Genomic DNA, 22,198 nt, shown 5'->3' with positions numbered 1-22,198 from the left:
ACAGAAAAATGGTGCAGTGAAAAGTTGGAAATTTCACTGCTCTATTTTTACGGGCCTCCCTGCGCCGTAACGTCCCCCTTGCATTCAAGCAAGCGGTTGCAAGCATTGCGCCACTTTGTAAATATGTAGCAGCAGAAAATCCACCTTAGAGTAAAAAAACACATGCTACGGCGGCACTAAGGTGGCGCAAGGGACTAGTAAATATCCCCCATTGTTTTTAATTGATTTTATTTTTGTGACCTCTGTATGTATTATGGAATATAAGTAGAATTTTAGTGGCATTTTATCTACTTTTGTGATATATGTTTCTTATTTTAGGTACTAGCAATTTATGAAGTTTTAGGCCACTGCTGTTGTCATGAAAATTTATATGTGCCATCTTTTTATGTATGTCTCTTATTTACAGTTTATGTGTTTTTTATATATATGATGTATGTACTTGTTCTTTAATGGTCTTCAAAAAGTACCGAATAAAGATATTTACTACTACTACTCGAAACAAAGGCCCATCTTATGTAAATCACTCTTGGTCCTGCTTCAATAGGAGCAGTCCTGCTGGAACTAGTATGCCAGGTCTCCTCCAACTGAGAAGACAACTGTAATGTTTTTAATCGTGTTTTGTAAGGCAGCCTCGCGCTGCGTAATGCTTCATATGCTTGTTAGTAATGCACCCTCGCGCTGCGTAATGCTTCATATGCTTGTTAGTAATGCGCCCTCGCGATGCGTAATGCTTCATGTGCTTGTTACTAATGCGCCCTCGCGCTGCGTAATGCTTCATGTGCTTGTTAGTAATGCAGCCTCGAGCTGCGTAATGCTTCATGTGCTTGTTAGTAATGCAGCCTCGCGATGCAGAATGTTGCGGGTGAATTCGAGAAGGTAGACCTCGGCAGTTGCGGAGACTCTCCCTCCCAGTTGGACATCAAATAAACTTATTCACTCTACCTGCGCGTGCACCGTAGTTCTTTTCAACAACTCCAGACAGGTGTCGGCATCAGGGCGCTAAATAAATGTACTTACTTCATCCAGAGAATAAAGTCCAGCATAAGTGGCTCGTATTCGGGCTACAGCTTCCGGGTCGCCAGGCAGAAATCTCTCCAGGGCCCCTGGTCGGCTCAGCTCTTGCTGCACCTTTTTGGTACCCGCCAGGTGAGTGGCAACATCCGGGCACTTGACGGCTCTGGACCTTTCCATTAGCAGCCGAGCCTCCCAGCCCTAAAAGAGAAGAGAGGATTATCAGCAAGGAGAACACATCCCAGCCCTCCACATTCATACGTTTTTGGGGTTATAAAAGGAGCAGTGGATGGGAAAGGTGAAATCCAATTAGCACATTACTGACATTCCACGCGACTGCCACTGAAAGTTTAGGAGACAAGCTGCAACTTCACTGGAAAGCAACAGAATTATAAGTGGTCATAAAATGAAGTTATTTTCCAGGAAGAGAGCACTAATTCAAATCTGTTTTCGTAAAAAGCAAAAAACCGCAGTTCAAGCCTGGGAGGAATGTGTGCGTTTCCCTTTGCAAAAAAAAAAAGTGAAATGGCAAAAGAATTGCACAAATTTACAGCTTATTTTGTTAATAGTGATCAGTATTTTCCTCTATTTTTTAGTGTAAAATCCGTCCTTGCCACCATTTTGGATGTTAGAAGGTATTTAATGCTAAAATAGGACAAAATCATGCGTGACGCTTTCAACAGTAACTAGCATTCTGTTTGTGTCCGTTGGGAGCATTGAAACCCTTGTGATTGTTAATTCATGTGGTTTTATGCCAGTAAATCCTGGCCTACACATTAATTCCCTATTCCATGGGGTTTAATTTATAATTGCATGGTGTTACCGCATGCCGCCAGTAATTACCAGTAACCACAAATCAGGATGGACCCTTTGTTTCATCGCATTTCACCCAAAACAAGAATAGAAACATCATGTGAGAAAAAGGACCAAGCAGAGTTCATTTTAGTCAGACCCCTAGAATCAATACTAGACCTCCACTCTGTGATCCCACTTGCTGTGTATTCCTGTTTTAGAAACTAAAGGATCCTGGCTTCAAATACTGAAAGAGGATCGACAATGTTGATATTGTAGTCTTTTTGTTGAAACACTAGAACGTTAGTTGTAGTTATAAAACTGAGGAACAATTCATGCATTTACTTTTTAATGGAAAAGAATGTTGAAGCAGTAGGTCAGCCAATCAGTTGAATTTTCAGGGTAAAAAGAATAAAATTATTAGTTGTCTCATAAAATATTGGCAATGCGTTGAGTTTCTTTTATTATTATTTTAGTTTAGTTATATGGTTCTGTGATTAGGTCGTTGTGATTAACGCTTGCTAGAGCTTTTGGAATATTTCGATCTAGCTTCCATCACTTTCTATCCCAATTTAATGTATGCATGTATTGATTGTTTTTATAATTATTTATTGATTTATAATCACATTAAATAAAATATTACTACTACAATCATCATCTAAATTGAAGACAAAACCTCCACGGCTCCTAATGAGTATCACCACTCCTGAAACTTTTGAGAGATTGTGATCCCGCTTCCTCAGCCATCTCAATCTCCTAGCGCATTCAGTCAATTAGACATTTAAAGAGTACTGCATATCACCTGGGAGGGTCTCGAGGTGCTGGAGATGTATGCTGCTGTGTGGAGGTATGATCATGCGAACATCCAGTTCTTTAGTTCTCTTCTGAATCGCTGGAGTGACGTTGCGGTCCTGAGGTGCAGGGGGAGGTTGCTCCAAGCCTTGGCTGTCAGGTGTGAGAAGGATCTGTGGGGGTGTCTGCGAGGGATAGGGAAGCTCATGAGAGGTGTCTGGTCGATTGGTGGTAGGTCAGGCGTTTGTTGATGTATGCTGGTCCTTCGCTGTGCAGGGTCTTGTAGGTGTGGGTCAGCATCTTTAACTGGCATCCCTTCTGAATTGGGTAGTTTCTTGAGATGGGGTGTGATGTGGTTCCTTCTGGGGCAGGTTGAGTATGAGTCCTGCAGCTGAGTTCTGTATTCTCTAGAGTCTCTTCAGGAGGTGTGCTGTGATTCCTATGTAGAGCATGTTTTTGTAGTTCAGTCTGCTGGGGATGAGGGCCTGCATGATGGTCCTTCTGGTGTTTGCTGGGAGCCAGCTGAAGATCTTGCTGAGCATGCAAAAGGTGTGGAAGCAGGTGGATGAGATTATGTCGACTAGTTTCTTCATGGATAGCTTGCGGCTGTGGTCTGTTGGGGGCAGGGGTTGTGCTGAGCTCTGCGGTCCTCCATGTCTGAAGCCACCACGACCATCTGCAGCATTTCCCAAGGATCCTCTCTCAGCCCAACTCTCTCTCCTCAACATCTACATGGCTCCGCTCGCCAACTTCGTCAGATCCCACAGCATCAACATCATCTCCTACGCAGACAACACCCAGCTGATCCTCTCCCTCACCAAGGACCCTGCCACCACTAAGACTAGCCTCCACGACGGACTGCATGCCATCGTCATCTGGATGAAGATGAGCCGCCTCAAACTGAACTCCAACAAGACTGAGATCCTCATCCTCGGTTCCAACCGCTCCGCATGGGATGACTCCTGGTGGCCAGCCACCCTAGGAACCACACCAACACCCACCACCAATGCACACAACCTAGGTTTCATCCTTGACTCATCTCTCACCATGGCCCAGCAAGTCAACGCCGTCTCATCCGCCTGTTTCAACACCCTCTGCATGCTCCGCAAGATCTTCAGATGGATCCCCACCGAAACTAGAAAGACGGTCACCCACGCCCTTGTCAGCAGCAGACTGGACTACGGCAATGCGCTCTACGCAGGATCAACGGCCAAGCTCCAGAAGAGACTGCAACGAATACAGAACGCCTCCGCACGCCTGATCCTCAACATCCCTCACCGCGACCACATCACAGCTCACCTCAGAGACCTACACTGGCTCCCCGTCAACAAGAGGATCACATTCAAGGTCATGGTCCACGCTCACAAAGCTCTACACAACGCAGGCCCTGCCTACCTCAATGAGCGACTTACCTTCCACGCTCCCACCCACCAGCTAAGATCTGCCAACCTCACCCTCGCAACCGTCCCTCGCATCCGTTGGATCACAGCCGGCAGCAGATCCTTTTCCCACCTCGCCGCCAAGACGTGGAACTCACTCCTGGTTCACCTACGACAGACCCAGGACCTCCTGACCTTCAGGAAATGCCTCAAGACCTGGCTTTTCGAGCAGTAGCAGTCCCTTCCCCCCCTTCAGCACCTTGAGACCCTAACGGGTGAGTAGTGCACTTTACATATGATTGATTGATTGATTGATTGATGTATCAGTCCCTGGTGAGGTGTTGTTCCCAAAGATGAGGGCTTCTGTTTTTTCAGTGTTGAACTTGACACAGTTGGCCTTCATCCACGTCCGCTACGATCATCATGCATCAGTGGAAGTTAGCTTTTGTAGTGGAGCCATCTTCGGACAGTGAGGTGATGAGCTGTGTATCATCGGCATAGGAGATGATGTTCAGTCCATGTGATCAGATGGTGACAGTCAGGGGGGAATCATGTAGGTGTTGAAGAGAGTCGGCTGAGGGACAATCCTTGGGGGACTCCATGGGATGATCTTCTTGGGGTCTGAGGTGAACAATGGGAGACGGATCCTTTGGGTTCTGCTGGTGGGGTACGAGGTGATCCATTTGAGGTCATTTCCTTAAATCCTGATGTGGCGGAGTCTGTTGATCAGGATGTGGTGGGAGACGGTGCCAAACGGGGTGGGCATGTCCAGGAGGATGAGGATGCTGTTTTCCCATGGTCAGGAGGGCTATGATGTTGTCTGATGTCATGCTAAAAATTAATCGTGAAGTAGTAGATTGACTTTCAGCGTTGGTTCTTTTCCAGATACGATTTGAAAAGGTCGATGCTCTTGGTAGTAGAGATTAAGCATGATGGAGGACATCCACATAAATGTCATAACTCCAGCTGATGGCACATTTGTATATAATCAATCACAAGAGACAAACTACAACTGTTGAAGTCTGCACAGACTTTCTGCGGTGGGTACTTCATCTTCTCTCTTGGCAACAGGAATTTGTGCTGGTTGGTGAATCCAGCTTGGAACCAAGCTCGATGACTTGAGTAATTCCTCAAGGATCCATTCCAGCTCTCACCCTTTTCAATATTAACATGGAAAAGCATAGCCTTCAGCTGTAATTATGATGTTTATGTGGATGGCCTAGATCCTACTTAATCCCTACTACCAAGGGCGTCTACCTGTTCAAATCTTATCTGTAAATGAACCAACCCTGAAAGTCAATCTACAGCTTCATGATTAATTTTCAGCATGGTGGGATACTGTTGACTTTTTATGCAAAAAAACAAACTCTTCCAAATTTGAACCATTTTGGCTGTGATAACTAAACCAACCTCTCATAACAACTCCACTTCATGGAATTTACCAGAGGCTCACATCTCACCACAGATATGCAAATGTCTAAAATACAAAATTGCTATCTACACCTGGTGAAAAAGCTAAACCCAATTTTCTCCCCTAAAGGACCTATGCAAAGCCATCCAATCAATAGACACATCACACATTGACTTTGGAAATGTTCTACAGGTTGGTTTGTCAATATCTCACCTGCCTCCTCAGCTGTCAGAATCACAGTAGGTTACAAACGAAGATCAGACCACATCACCTCACTCTACAAGGTACTTGTTTGGCTCCCTGTCAAAACTGAAAATAACTTCAATCTACCTCTCTTCACTCATAAGACTCTATCCAGTAATAAGCCTTCCTATAGGCCAATATGCAATCCTTACACATTGCATCCAGAAAGCCAGAAACAGATCTCTTCAAAGGATGGGAAAGAAACAACCTTAAAATTAGTAATCTTTTAGCTAAGGAGCTGGAAAATTCAAATCCCTGCGCCAGGCATTTGTACCTTGCCATCATTCTGGTCCTCCCAACAATATGTTGTTTGATACAAAGTGCAGTGATACTGATGGGCTTCAGCGCTACATAAAAGACATACATAAACTCCACCCCGGGTTTTGTCTGGAAACAAAGAGATGCAAAGGGCCATTAAAGTGTCACAGGTGTCCCAGTAGCTTGTCATGACTGTGTTCACCTGTCTGAGTGACAGAAATCCAGACTTGCAGAGGTTATTGTTGTAGAACTGTGTGGGCTTGCCCTTCAAAGGTGCTGCCATTATAACAACTGACTGGGCTATGTGTACCCCAAGACAATGAGGAGAATATCTCTGGCTGCCCCATATTTATTAATCAGAGGCTTAACTTGGATTCACTTTCTTCTAAACAAATGTAACCGATTGCATGACTTTATGCTCAGTCATGCGCGTTGGATTCATGAGAGGCTCTGAGGCAAAGGTCTCAGGTTGAAGCATTTACATTTTATGTTACATGTCATGTTTATTCATTGTAATGAAGCTCTGGCTTGAGAAGTCTTCTACGAGTAACAGGCAGTCTTAATTCATGTTTATTACCTGCCTACCTGGAGCTATGCAACTCTTTAACTGTGGAAAGAGCATGGATTTTCAAATGAACCCAAGTTTATATCTCTATGTAATTGGGACTGCAATAAGCTTAAAAAATGCATTACTTGGTAGACCAGTTTAGAGAAAACATTTGGAAACTTCTGTGATAGACAGAAGTCCACTGACACCATGAGCTACAAATATTCTTAATCTTGGCCAGGGTTCTTGTAGGACATGACTGATGGATTACATTTTTCTTCTGCTTGGTTGGGGATTCATTTTATGTTGATGACCATAAATATTAGGAAATACACTAACAATTGTAAAGTTTGTATTGCTATGAACTAGGACACTCATAATAGCACTAGAAACAAAGAAGAATTTAAAAAATATGGAAAATATTTGAGAAAGCTTCTACAAGCTAGAAAAGGAATTGTCAGCAGTGCATTCTTGATGGAAGCTAGATTGTAAAAGGGACGTAGTGAATGGGAAGGAAGTACAACAAAGGTAGAGAAACTGTGTCTGTGATGTAAATGAGCTGAATACAATTACATAATAGCTGGAATAAGGGGGTCAGGTGTCATGAGCAGAGAAAGTCTTTTCACTACTAATTAACAGAAGAGTCTGAAATGAAGGAATATATTTGGGGACGAAAGAGAAGTCAGCTGCATGACCCGTAATCTGCAACAGTTGAGAGTGGAAGGACAGCAGGGAAAGGGGAGAAATAGAGACTTAGACCCTCATTATGAACACAGCAGTTAACACCACCGTGTTCATGCTGGCGGTCTTTCTATCGACCGCCAGCCCCCCTGGGACCCTGCCGGCGTATAATATACATTCTGATGGGCCGGCGGGCAGAAACATTGTTTCCGCCTGCCAGCCAAACAGCAGAAGGCATGGCCGGGACATTGCCAGTGGCTCCATGCCTCTGTGCGGCAGGTGCAGCTGCACCCATTGCGCAGATCACTGCCCGTAAATCAGGCAGTTACCTGCATGAAGGGGCACTGCACAGGGGACCTGCACTGCCCATGTCAAATGCATGGGCAGTGCAGGGGCCCCCAGGGGGGCCTCCGAGCACCCCTTCCGCCAGCCTTTGCCTGGCGGGGAAACCTGCCAGGGAAAGGCTGGAGGACATGGGATCATTATCCGAGGGGCAGCAGCGCTGCCCTGTCAGATATTGTGCCGTCCACCGTCAGGCTGCCTGTCAGAGGCAGCCTGGCGGTGGAGGATGGCTGCCTATGGCTGCCCACCCTGTCATAATTATGTGTCGGTCTAGGCCGCCATGCCGGATGGCGGTATTGACCACCACCGCCGGCATGGCAGCTCAGACCGCCAAGATCATAATGAGGGCCTTAGTATCTAGAGAGTTAGAGCAAGGGAGCCCAGACATATCAGATAGACAGGTTACACACAAATCCCATGAATATGAAGGTGTGATCTTTACGGACCTGCTCACTGTAGTCCTCAGGCACAAGGCCAGTTCTGAAATATGCCACGGCAACTTCATGTCCATCTCTATAAACACAGATATAGAAATTAATCAGGCTTCATTCAAGAGTTTCATGAACGGAATGCATCTTTGGAATTCGTAAACGCTGTACACTGTTACAAAACATTACCAAGAACAAGGTTTGCCAAAATCACCATTCCTTTGTTTGGTTTCTACAATCATAGTACATGTTATAAAGTTTACATTGTCTATAATCATAAGGAAAAAGACCCAATATATCATCCTTCTCACAGACATCTGACTGAAATCGCTCACTATTCAGAAACAACAACGTCTGTAAAACTTAACATCAGGGTACTATTTAGTAAAATAATCAATGTCATTTTTAGGAGGAAGGACTGACCAAAGATGGCCCTTCTTCACAAAAGTAAAACATCTCATGTAAGTCTCCTTCCTTCTCCAGTTCTTAGGATATCCTTGCCCCCATGAGCCACTGTCTTCATAAATGGAGGCCTGAGGGCTTGCGCTGCTCCTGTACATCTGTGTGGCTCTGTTCTGTCAGCATCACAAGATGGATGCAATGTCTCTTGAGTCAGGTCAGTATTGATCTCCAAGACATGCTTTAGGCCTCAAACATCCCACTCATAAGGTTAATCTGGTTGCATTGGCAGGAAGTCGATTTACAGGAATATTTGTACAGACTCCTAAATTCACAAATTTAAGGATATTAGCAACACATTTTCCCCACCTTGGAAATGTTGGAGATTAACTACTGCAGAGGCTAGGAGTGGGTGGGAATGGTCCCTCAGCAACCCTCAGAAAATGGTTAGCAAGTGTAAATATTCAATTTTCGATTGTATTGGTGCACAATATGAACAATTACACACATGTGACTGCTTTGCTTGTGTGTACTTTGAGTGGTCCATTATTTTGAAAATCTACATCCAATCGGTGGTATAAACCTACAAATAACCAGATGCCAAATCTAGCTAAGGGATAATATTGCAAACCCATTGAGAACTCCATTTGGCACTGTGTCTACATAGTCAACCATGCCAATAGTGCAGACTGTGTAGAGGGGAGAGCAGCAAAGAAAGGCAAGACCAAGTCATGAAGGTGAGTATGGGTCAGACATTGGGGATCTAGCTGACATATGCTCCTGAAAACAGAAAGAATAAGGTGGATGTTATTCACTCTCAGCTTTGACCTTTCCAGAATGCCCTCACTGCTTATTTGAGAGTTGAAGGAGACTTCTTCAAGTTTTGCAAAAGACTTCTTCCAGTTTTCACACTTCTTTTCTTTTCCAGTGTATTATGAGTTGGGTCTCAAACGCAACAGGAGTTATTACTATCTCACCTCATTTGTAGTTCTCTTTTTCATCTTTCATCTCCCAAACCTGGTTAGTCAGGACTTAAAACTAACCAGCCTCAGAAACACTTTTCTTGGATGATTTTACCATCAGCCCCCCCCCCAGCTCTCCCATCATCTCTGTTATCCCTATTAGGTCACCCACACGTAGAACTTTACAAAACACATAATAAAACACACAGAAATGAAGTTTAGTTTAATTCCTATCCCATTCTTTAGCCAGCCAAGCTTGTAAGTCAATACACTGTCAAAAACAAAGCTTATGAATCTGAGTATGATGGCTATGCATTTTACTTTGGGAGATATCTTTTTGTCAGAAACAAAAAACACTATCTGGCATATGATCTTTGTTTCATTTGATGGTGAATAGTGTATGCTAATGTTTATGAACACTATGCGATGAAGCTGGTTCTCTCTCATCACTGCCCTGCCCCTTTGTGGTAGATAATGAATTTGATATAGACAGATCATTCACACCTTGCCTGAAAATAAACTGGAGGTGGACGGCTGCACCAATTCCAATGCCTCAGTGACGCATTCTAGAGACTTGGCTGTGTTCTCTTGTGAGAACTGACCCACTCTACCAGTCCCTTCATCTCACATTTTGAACACAGTTTTCCAAACACAAAGTGCCTATTGTGGATTTTTTCAGGAGTGGGAGGGTCTGGTCTGGAAACTTCTGGGAAGAAGCATTGAGTGAGGGAGGCATAGTTTACAGTGTCTCTCAAATATATGTGTGTTTGACATTCAATGATTCTGTTGTCAAATTTGATGAGTCTATCTTATATGTCTGACAACATCTTGATGGGTGTTAATTTGTAGGTTCACATCTTTCCCAGTGGCAGATGTTTATTCAGTGGGCCCTGATATCATGGGAAAACTTGTTTGTGTAAGTGGAGATTTGGTCATCTTCTGCATCAATAACATCTTGTTTTCCTCATCACTACAGGTTTAATAGCCGGCTGTGAGAGGGCAATGTCTTCTGAAGGTTGTGTGGCAAAGTCTGCTGCGTTGGTTTTGAGTATGCAGACGGAAAACATTGGACAAGGCAAAGTGCTGTCAATTAATGCATGTCAAGACTAGCTGTTTAGGTACTTAGCACTTTCTGATGTGTATAGCTTGCATGGCTGACTGAGGGCATGCTCACCCAATCTATGACCAATGCAGACACTACATAGTGCAGGGTTAATATTTTAATGATTTTTTCTAAATAGACCATATGGAGGGGGTTTACTCATTTAAGGTGCAAAGTGCAACTGACTTTTGTGTCAACATGCAGTGGCTTCTGCTATGATGTATTTCATTGTGTGCCACAGTCATGCAGTGGTGCCTGCTTCCTGTTCATGTTATCACAGTACTCAGCTCACAGGTGGAAACAGACAGACACATAGCTGCTGTGCTCCTCTCACTGACATACATTTGTGTTACACATGCTGTATATTGTACTGTTCGTGTGTGCCACATTTGCTAGGCTAAGGGCTCTACCTACCAAGTGGTAGCCTTCTGTGCAGCTTTCCCCCGCCACTTATAATGTGTCTGTGTGTCCTGTTCAGATCATTCATAGTGTGGTTACATGAGCTGAGTCTCATATAGGAGGATATGGACTTGGACAGGGAGCTAGGGCCTGATTTTGATCTCATTGCAATAGTGACGGATATCCATTCTGCCCAAAACAAAACACCATAGAAAACAATGATATTTAGATTTCGGAAGACGGGATACCCATCACCGCTGCGACGGAGTAACCACTCTGCTGAGATCTAAATCAGGCCCTTAGTTCTCAGTGTTTGTGTATGACTTGTCTTACATGCTGTTAGTTCTTCCTCCATGTCAGCAGTGCCTTTGCCATCAACTCTTGTCACCATTTCCAGGGTAAATGTGGTGCCAACTGTTTGTTACTTGCAGCAACATTTGTATCACATGCGTTATGGTGTTCTTTGCATGTGCCTCTCAACTGTTGCCACTGGCATGCAATGCCTTGTTAATCTCGCACTGCACAAACTTTCAGTGCTAGCGTACAATACTTGGCTTTCTCATTGTCCAGCACTTTTTTAATAAATCTAAAATGTGCTTGTTTCTATGATCACTTTTAATGAAATTTTCTCTTTTGGTTGGCATGGGACTTTAAATACAGTGACCAAGTGCTGCCTGGGCCAGTGGCCACAGCACCCCCAGCATTCCAGTGACTTGGTAGCCTGTCTCCCTATTTGTAAATGATGCCCTAAGCCACCAAGTTGCATTTCCAGTGGTTCTTTCTGCTGATTTCCCAGAATCAAGGAGCAATTTGAAAACAGAAGGTGTTCTCCATAAATACGCATTTCATTCCACATTAGATCCATATTTCAGGAAAATGTGCATTAAAACCAACCCTCCCTGCCCCAACCTCACAGATTAGTTAGGAAATGTTGGGGGTGTTAAAAGGAGGGAGTCACCAGAAAAGAGTAGAATTACTTTTAATACTACAATTTTAAAGACCATGACCGCCCTCAACTCTCCCCAAAGTCATCTCAGCACCAGTGCTTCGAAGCAGCAAGAAGGCTCTGCACAGGTAGTTTCAGACTGGAGCTATGTCTTATATGTGTGATCGACTGAGGCCTGGACCCTGCTCAGCTGCCTCAGAACTCAACAGCGGGACTTGTGGTGGGTGCAAAAAACGTCTGATCAATTCTCTCGCCACCTCAGACAGTTGTACTTGCCCCTGCCACCCAGGTTTATATTTAAATCAGCTTTTTATTCCAATCAAAATGCAATGTGCACAGACTGCCCCTACTCTTTAAAGAACAATCTGTGATAGTTCGGCAGCCGAAGCATGAAACCTTCCTGCACCCTCCCATTTCTCTTACTAATGAGTCAAATTTAGTTTATTGGTTTCAGGGTAAAACTGACATTTTTTGGCTCCCAAATTAGGATTTCATGTAGGATTGAAGTGGAAGACTAGAAGCAGCTAGAATCCTAAAAGAATTAGCAAGCTTGTAGAATAATTTCCTCAAAACAAATATTTAAGTGAATACACATAAACAAGAAAGAGTATTTTAACACTAATACATATGTAACATTTAGTAAAGAGTCTGGTAAAGAGGTGGTACTACAACTGGATTCACAAACGTGGTGGCAAATTGCACACAGACATTTTGAAAATCCAGGGACTTTTTGTGATCTGACCTATACACTATCAGGGTGGGTCACAAAATTTCCATCCTGAGTAGGTCACAATCTGACCTACCTCATGAATAATAATGAGGTAGGTCTCAAGTTGAGATTTACTGTAATTAGATGCAATCACAGGAATGTTGGTGTCAGCAGACCTTTATGTATGTAATGGCATTTAGATGAAAATATTTTTTTCTTTAAATGCAGTCTGTTTTACTTAGAGGAAACAGGGCTGCATTTTAAAAAGAAGTCTACTTAAAAAAAAAAAAGTATTTTTCAGAACAGGCCCACCCAGATCCCTGCCTACTTCACAATAATCTTCTTTAATACATTCACAAAGGGGAATGGGCTCCTTCCACTTTGTGGATAGGTTACCACCTCCTTTGAGTATTCATGAATCCTTCCATGGTTTGAGACCGAAATTGTGATTCCAAAGCCATTCATCAATTCATAAAATGAGTTTATTAGGCATGTAATCAGCCATCCTCGGATTTAGTGAATCGCAGGATTTGCGGTTGTTAAATCGCGGTACATCAGGTCCATAAAATATTGAACATTTGCTCTAACTCTGAATATGCAGAAGAAAGGTTCAACCTTGTGGAGCATTTTAAACTGTAGATATACTTTAATGTGGACAGTGATGTGTACTTACATGTATAGCCTCCTATCCTTGTCCAATGATGCTCTTTCAGACACATCTTTAAACTTCCTATGTATCACACGGATGTTCCTTTGGAAGAAGATAGGGTCACACTTATTTATTTGATAATGTGACCTCTGTTGGGCACAGTGCAAGCATCAACATCTTTTGTTGTATTCTCAACATTGTGGAGGCCCAACAGACAATCAAATGTGGCAAGTAACAGAATATAGGTGTAAAGTGCAAATATAAGCAAAAACCTTTGAGTGACAGAAGAAAGAGGTGTGAGTTGGAATGAAGGCTAGCCAGCCTTAAAGCTCATGAGATAAAGAGAAAGGAAATGTAGGTCAGTGAAAGAAGGAGGCATTAAGTGGAATCAAGACCAGGCAGCCTAGATATTCAGAAACCCCAACATTTTGGAAAGCCAAGGGCATTAGCCTAAGAAAAACATTGGGATTTGCACTTATTTTATTCCAAATTAAACACTGGCTCATAGGGTTTACTGGGCTGCATTGTAGGCTTGAGCAGTTTTTGGCTTAACTGCTCGACTTCACAATTTTGTAGTACTTTTATTCTTCAATGTTCTCAGAACCCTGTCTTAATGCAGGCAAGGGGCACAGTAACACACAATCATTGTGAAATACTGTAGGGCTGTCTGGCAGCTCAGAGAATGAAATCAGCTGGTATTGCTTTTTTGGGGATGACAATAGATAGGGGACAATAGATGGGGCAGGTGGGGAGAGGTGGGGACAGAGTCTTCATCTTGTTACATTTGTTAAGGGCATTGAACACAGTCAGCCATGTTGTCTTCCATGAATGGAGAATGATGAGGTAATCAGTCTGTTGGAGGTGGCTCTTTCTGGTTGGCTGAGACTGGGCCCAAGCCAGGCAGAACTCACCACTACCACTAGTGGCGGGTGATTACACTCACTGTATAACCTTCGCTCACCCATGGGTAGCTTGGCACAGAGCAGTCACGCTTATCACAGGGGCAATGTGTAAAGTGATGGCACAGCAATACCACACAACAACCACACTGAGCGTCAAAAAAGAGACTTCAGACAAGGTGTGTGTAAATAAGTTTTGTATTCAACACAGACATTAATTAACACAGCATGAATAGCATGTAACTTTGGGCAGGAATCGCCATTTGAAACAACACTAGCAGTACTAGGTCCAACTGTGTTCAAATGACATTTGTAGTATATACACATGAGAAAAATAATACATTCCCACAACACACGTGCAAGCGCGCCCATTCAGGCCTGTTGTGACAGACCAAGTACATAGGGACACACGTGTGCATTTGTGCACATACTGGTCAGCGACACTTTCCTGGCATAGGAAGGAAGGCACATGTGCTTTCACACTCTATTCACAGTGGGAAAGCGTCTAGGCTCCAAAGGCACTTAAAGAGAATCAGCAAAACCATGTAGAAAACGCAAAAGGTTTGGGGAAACACTACCTCAGCATGTCGGGTCTTACACAATCAATCAAGGATTTAGAAAGATTGACAAATTGACTGTGAGGGTCACAAGGTGCTGAAAAAGCAAGAAGAAGACAGGAGCAAGAGCAAGAGCGATGCAGCAGCATGGGAAGAGCTGGGCCATGGACCTGCTCAATGGGGTTGCGCTGTGGCCTCCATTAAGTAGGTCCCAGGAGGAGAGAGAGAGTTGCTGGGAGGCAGTGGGCGGGGCAAGGCAGCAGGCAGGAAATAAAAGGTGGCATGCGGGAGCGTCAAGGGAAAAACCAGGGAAAAGGTAGGAGGTCAAAACCTCTCATAGAGAAAATTATTCCTTTAGGAATCTACATGTGTTTCCTGTCTCCCATTATCCATCCTTACAGCAGTTTGTTTCATGGAGACCTCCACAGGGCTTCGCACTTTATCCAGTCTCCATACTTTGTCCACTCTATTTTAACCTCTACCAGGCTGTGCTGTGATAATTGCTGTGCTAACGGAGAGTGCACCCATCATGCAGGAGGTGCTCCTCATTCATGGTGAAGCCCAAACCCTCCGGGAGGTCTCCACATACACTGCCATTCCTGACCACCTACAGGCAGCAGGTCATACAGCATGCCCACATGTCCCTGTGCTTCATGTCAATGGGGAGCCAGAAGAGACAATAAAACAGTCGAAAGCGGGAGGTGGGGCAGACAAATATGGAGCAGCGGAAGACTGAAGAAAACATGTAGCTAGGTGGAGCAAAGACAACTACTGCAACTAAAGCATGAAAATAGAGAGAAGAGCAGACAAGCCAGCTAAGGAGTATATATGTATCTGTTTATATAGTGTATTTCTATAGAGCAAACATACCAAAAGGCAGCAGAGTGCTGTATCTGGTGAAAGATAATCAAAGTCAACAAGAAATGGGAGAGGAATCTGGGCGGTGGATACTTAATGCATCGTAAAGTACTGTTCTTTAAAGAGTTGGCTATAACTGACGGTCAAAGCAGTGAATTTACTGTGACTGATGGTCAAAAGAAGAGACAGAATTTGCCAAGAATAAAATGTTGTGCTAATGCATGAGACTGCTCAAGGAGTATAGATTATATCAGCATGTGCCTTAAAATTGTATCTGTCGAAAAGGATGTGACATTCAACCAGTATTTGACACTTTAATATCAAAAAAGCTCCTCCTAGCCCTACTTTGCATATTCTGTGTGGTTCAGCTAGCTCGTCTCTGCTCATTTAAGTCAGCCTCTTGTTTTCTCCTGGGAGCAAGCTGACACCTCGTCCACACCTATTCAAATGCTAAATACTGGATGCAGAAGTGGGAGAGCAAAATGCAGATTTAATATCCAGGGACTCCAGGCAGGGCAAAGGTAAAGTTCTAAAAGGTATCTTTCCTAAGTATTTTTTACAAATCCAACTTCACCAGTGAATTGGGCTTGCTATAAGTATTTCCCTCGCTGGAGATAACATATTTTAATGTTAATATTGTATCCCACATTTCCTATAGATCAGCCAACCATGTGAGGACATGTTTAACAGTAAACTTTCACATGTTCTACTTTTAAATACTAAGAGGTAAGGCCTTCTTAGAGGTGACATAATATTAATTTTAAAATGAGGATTAAGGGCTGCCAAAAAGAGGTTATTTTGATTGGTTGATTTTATATTTTAAACCTGCAAAGTTTTGCTACCCATGGCAGGCCAGCAGTCATGTCACTGCAGTGGGTGGTCCAATGGGTACTGCAGCCCACCGATGACATTTAACTTACTAGCCCGGGGTACACTGTTTCCATACTCTAGGAACTTCAGGTAAGTTAAATAAACCAATCAAATGTGTACCGATTTCAACAAGTTGAAAGGAGGAGCACAAACACTTTACTACTGGTTAATATGGGGAAGTGCACAGAGTTCTATAGCCAGCAAAAAAAGGGCTCATCAAAAAGGCAAAAAATCCAAGAGGACACTGTAGAAAGGAGAGATTGCCAGTTTACCTGATGATTAGCTCTATTTCACCTAATTGTCCAAGCACAAGCAGTCTCCCTTCACTTAACCTATATACTTTACCTAAGTAACCAGTATTCTTATTTTTAACACCCTTTCTGCCCTAGTTGCTATAACTAGAGTAGTTAAATGAAAATACTACTTTTAGGAAAGTGGCATTTTCTTCCCCACCATTTGCACCTTCTGCCAGCATCCTATGTCACATGACTGTGAAAGGCTCTGCTGTTGGAGTTTGTGCATTCCTCCTATACAGTGGCACAAATGGGACTAGTGTGGACAGGATGGGCCATTGTGTCAAGATGGCTTTTGGTGGAGCTGAGCCCTGCCCCACTTACACTTCCAGGGGCTTTGCCTCCTGCACAGAGAAAACAACCTGCCATCAGACTTTTGTCACCACAGACAATTTGAAGGTAAGAACATTCCCGAACCAGATGTGGGGGGTGCAATAGGGAGTCACCACACACAAAAAGGCTGGCACCAGGTATAAATAATCTATCTCCAGGATCACTCTTCAGATCACATCTGGACCATTTTAAGACTCAGAAGAGGGACTGCACTGTTGCCCTGGTGCCCAAGGGTTAGCTTCCTGGCCTCCCTTGTGATTTACAGGAAGGCAACAAGTTTCAGAGACTCTACATATTACCTGCCTGCTGCTCTGTTACCTGCTGGGGTGAGTCCAAGGCCACAAGTGGTGTCTCCCTATGTCCTGGTTCCTTGGTGTGGTGCGAAAGTGGTCTCCTCTTACCAAAACCAAAAACTTTAGACTAGTAACTTTTTCAGCATACCCGCTTTTAAGACTGACAGGAGACTACCACCTACCTAGAGGCTGGTCCAGCATGAATGCACTGCAGGTGGGATTGGCTTTGCCACAGCTCCTGCTATTTGCTTCTCCAAAGCAGCAAATCCTCTTCAGCAGGACCTCCCAATGATGGTATCTGGCCTTGTGGAACCATCTTTGGCCACAGCCTGCAGCCTCGTCCTGCTGGGAGAATCCGAGCTCCAAAAACACAAAATCAGAAGGTAGATATCTCCACAGGGCTCACAGACGACCAGCACCCTGTTGACAACAGCTTCCTCTGTCTGAAAATCCAGCTTCTCCCATTTGGAGCTTTTCCTGCTCTTGTTGACTGCTTCACCGATACCTCTTCCAGTCGCTCCCCATCATTGTGACATCGGTTACAGCCTGGTGCCTTGGCCCTTTGAACCTCTATTGTCTCCAGAATATTTTGTATAATTTCTTCTAAGTTTGAGGGTAAACCAAGCCCATCTCACCCCTTGTAGCCAACCCATGCTCCATTGCAGTAGGCCTTAACTTATAACTTTGACCCAGGTTCGCACAACCAGATACCTATGGTTGGCTCTTTGTTCTTTTTTGGCACTAAAGTTTACTAATAACTTTAAAAAAACTGAATTCCAGGTCTATTAACCTCTTTGCTGCCAGGCCTCTTCCCCCTCAGGTGCCAAACCTTTTTTTGGCTAGTTGGGGTAGTTTGCGCTGAGGCCCTCATAACTCTTTGTCCACATAAACTATCCACGCCAAATTTGCATCCTTTTTTCCCAACATCCTAGGGATTCTAAAGGTACCCAGAGTGTGTGGGTTCCCCTGGAGGAGAGCAAGAAATTAGCCAAAATACAGCTAAAACTTCCTTTTTTTTAAAGAAAAGTTTGAAAAAAGTGCCACAGAAGAGAGTATGTGGGTTTTTCCCCTGAAAATGGCATCAACAAAGGGTTTATAGTGCTAAAATCACAATTTTCGCAGTTTTCAGGAACAGGCAGATTTGAATCAGAAAAACACATTTATCAACACAATTTTGGCATTTTACTGGGACATACCCCATTTTTACTATTTTGTGTGCTTTCAGCCTCCTTCCAGTTAGTGACAGAAATGAGTGTAAAACCAATGGTAGATCCTGGACAGCTAAACAATTCTGAAAAGTAGACAAAACTCTGAATTCAGCAGGGGTCATTTGTGTAGATACTTCAAGGTTTTCCTACAGAAAGTAAAAGCTGCTATAAAAAAAATATTGAAATTATGTTGAAAAGAACAGCCATTTCTGTCGACATTTTCTTCTGTAACTTTTTCCAGCTATCCAGATTTTTTGAAGCAATATACCGTTACGTCTGCTGGACTCTTCTGGGTCCGGGTATATATAGGGCTTGTAGGTTCATCAAAAACCCTAGGTACCCAGAGCCAATAAATGAGCTGCCTCTTCAAATGGGTTTTCATTGTATACCGGGTATACAGCAATTCATTTGGTGAAATATAAAAGAGTGAAAAATAGGTATCAAGGAAACTTTTGTATTTCCACAATGGGCACAAGATAAGGTGTTGAGAAGCAGTAGTTATTGGCACATCTCTTAATTCTGGGGTACCCATACTAGCATGTGAATTACAGAGCATTTCTCTAATAGATTTCTTTTTTACACACTGTCTTACATTTGGAAGGAAAATATGTAGAGAAAGACAATGGGCAATAACACTTGTTCCTCTATTCTGTGTTCTCCCAAGTTCCCCAATAGAAATGGTACCTCATTTGTGTGGGTAGGCCAAGTGCCCACAACAGGAAACGCAACATGGACACATTACATTTTTACATTGAAATCTGACGTGTTTTTTGGAAAGTGCCTAGCTGTGGATTTTGGCCTCTAGTTCAGCCAGCACCTAGGGAAACCTAGTAAAACAATACATTTTCACTAACTAGACACGTAGGGAAATTCAGAATGGGGTGACTTGTGGGGCTCTCACCAGGTTCTGACACCCAGAATCCTTTGCAAAATCTGTCTAAAAAAACACTTTTTCTCTCACATTTCAGTGCTGCAAAGTTCTGGAATCTGAGAGGAGCCACAAACTTTCTTCCACCCAGCATTTCCACAAGTCTCCCCATAAAAATGGTACCTCACTTGTGTGGGTAGGCCTAGTGCCCGCAACAGGAAATGCCCCAAAACACAACGTGGACACATCTAATTTTTCTGGTGAAAACTGACCTGTTATTTGCAACTTGCCTAGCTGTGGATAATGGCCTTTTGCTCATCCGGCACCCAGAGAAACCTAGCAAACCTGTCCATTTTTAAAAACTAGACACTTAGGGGAATCCAGGATGGGGTGACCTGTGGGGCTCTCACTGGGTTCTGTTACCCAGAATGCTTTGCAAACCTCAAAATGTGGCTAAACAAACACTTTTTCCTCACATTTCGGTGCTGCAAAGTTCTGGAATCTGAGGGGAGCCACAAACTTCCTTCCACCTAGCATTTCCTCACGTCTTCTGATGAAATTGGTACCTCACTTTTGTGGATAGGCCTAGTGCCTGCAACAGGGAAGTGTCCAAAACACAACATGGACATATCAAAATTATCTAATATTAAACTGTTTTTGCAAGGGGGCACCTGAGTTTTTGGTCCTGGGCGCAGCAGCCATCTAGGGAAACCTACCAAACCCAGACATTTCTTAAAACTAGACACCAGAGGGAGTTCAGGGAGCTGTACCTTGCGTGGATCCCCCAGTGTTTTCTTACACAGAATTTAGCTAACAAATCACATTTTCTTCACATTTCTGTGTGGGATCACCACACCAGCACAAATTTCCTACTATCCAGCGTTCCCCTCAGTCTCCTGATAAAAATGAGACCTCACTTGTGTAGGTGGGCCAAGTGCCTGTGACAAGGAAGGGCCAAAACATGTCAAAATTGAGCAGGAACCAAAAAGGGTCCAAAAGGGCAGTTTGAAAACAAAACGTTTTAGGCTGACAAATGGGACAGAATATTTATCAGTATAGATGCAACAATGCTGGTTGGTAGGAATTTTGTGGATTCCTGCGGATTCCGGAAGGTTCCAGCACAAAAATGTGGGGAAAATGTGTTATTTCAAGAAAAGTTGGAGGTTTGCAGGGCATTGTGGGTAAAAAAATGGTGTGGGGTGCATGTGAAGCTCACCACCTTGGACTCACCCAGATGTTTAGTTTTCAAATGTGTCTAGGTCTGGTAGATTTTTATAGGTGGCAGCGTCCCAAAGTCCTAAAACTGCAGCTGCCCAACATTCCAAGTGGGACGATATTGAGAGTTAGCCAAGCTCTTTTGGCCCAAATGTAAAATCAAAACGCCAAATGATAAAATGTCCTCTTGCTAGCCATTGGGAAAATATCCTTTAGTTTGCAGTGGAGACTGAAAGACTGTTACCCCCTTCAGTTGGGGTGGGGTGCATAACTATGCCCATACTGGTTTGCAACACCCAACCCTCCATTTTAAAGAAAATTCCCTGTCATCTAGGAGGCTTTCTGCCCCACCCCCCCGGGAGTGGATCGGGGGTAATTACCTATCTGCCCACAAGTGGGCAGAACAACTTTGTCCCCATTTATTTGGGGTGGGGTTTTGGCCATATCCGAACCCCTCTTTAAAAAAAAAAAAAATCTTCCCTAGTTTCTAGTGGGTCCCTGGTGCCTAAGTGGTTTCTGCTCCCCTTGGGGGAAGGAGGCCCTAATAGAAATAGGCCGATCTGCCCCCAAGGGGGGCAGAAATTGCCGCATATAATATGGCCCCCCCAAGGGAGTGACCCTTGCCTAAGGGGTCACTCTCCTTATGTAAAATGTAAAAAAAAATCCCTGGTGTCAGAGTGGTTTCTGCGCCCCTTGGGGACAGATTGGCCTAACAAAAGTATGCCAATCTGCCCCCAACGGGGGCAGAATTGGCCTAATAGAATATGCCCTCCCTGGGTCACTCCTCTTATGAAATTATAATTTCAAAAAAATCCCTGGTGCCTAGAGGTTTCTGACCCCCTTGGGGCAGATGGGCCTAATGAAAATAGGCCGATCTGCCCCCAAGGGGGGCAGAAATGGCCTAAAATAAAAATGCCCTTCTTGGGGAGAGACCCTTGCTCAAGGGGCCGCTCCCCTTCTTTGTTTACCTAACATAAACAAAATCCCTGGTGTCTAGTGGGCATTTTTGCAGCACAATTGCTATGTGATCGTGCTGCAGAAATGCTCAGGGAGACATGAAAAGGAAAGGAAAAGCCTTTCCTTTCCTTTTCATGCCTCTCCGACCTCCCCTTCCCTCGTCCTGAGGAGAAACTAATCAGTTTCTCTCTCGTACGATCTGGAAGCTATGCTTCCAGCACGATGGGGGCAACCTCTGATGAGGTGATGTCATCAGATGTCACTTGGGGGTTCAATGGGGGTTGGGGTTGTAGGGGAAGTGCTTTCCCTGCCATCCCTGCCGAGGGGTGGGTGGCCCATGGGGGAAGCGCTAGCGCTCCCCCTGTGGGCCACTTGCAGGACATAATGGTTACGTCCTCGGCACAGCAGCCCTGTAGCTGAGGACGTAACCATTACATCCACGGCACCCAAAAATTGATTTTGTTTTTGTGTCCTGTTATTTATTAAAATGTACTCTATTTTTTGCTAAATTGGTTTGGGATTTTTCTTGTGCTGTGTTTTCACTTTATTACTGTTTGTGTGCTGCATAAATACTTTATGCAGTGTTGGGATATGTGTTGGGGAGAAAGGAAACCCAGTACATCCCCAGTTCTTCACAAAGGGTTATTTTTTCAGAGCAAGGCCTACCTCTTCCACAGTTCATGTTCAAAGCAGCGATGGTCAAGACAAAACATTTGGACATTTCCCACTAGGATCATCACAACAGCCCTGAAAAAGATAAACAGCGTTACCTCCTGCAATGAGTAGCAGCCTAGTTT

At 43.9% G+C, this 22,198-nt stretch overlaps 1 protein-coding gene across 1 annotated transcript in view; it reads right to left on the bottom strand.

Moving 5' to 3' along the window:
* The window catches only part of LOC138274879 (glutathione synthetase-like), a 169,481-nt gene that overhangs the window by 47,684 nt on the left and 99,599 nt on the right, over positions 1 to 22,198 (bottom strand). The window contains exons 6-9 of the mRNA XM_069219022.1: positions 22,068 to 22,148; positions 13,075 to 13,152; positions 7,903 to 7,969; positions 1,018 to 1,212 (exon numbers count right to left, since the gene is read on the bottom strand). Coding sequence (XP_069075123.1) covers positions 1,018 to 1,212; positions 7,903 to 7,969; positions 13,075 to 13,152; positions 22,068 to 22,148 — 421 coding nt within the window. The remainder of the gene's footprint in view (positions 1 to 1,017; positions 1,213 to 7,902; positions 7,970 to 13,074; positions 13,153 to 22,067; positions 22,149 to 22,198) is intronic.

The sequence above is a fragment of the Pleurodeles waltl genome, chromosome 2_2, assembly GCF_031143425.1.
Source record: "Pleurodeles waltl isolate 20211129_DDA chromosome 2_2, aPleWal1.hap1.20221129, whole genome shotgun sequence".
Classification (NCBI taxonomy): Eukaryota; Metazoa; Chordata; class Amphibia; order Caudata; family Salamandridae; genus Pleurodeles; species Pleurodeles waltl.
This window is presented reverse-complemented; position numbering and strand designations above follow the sequence as displayed.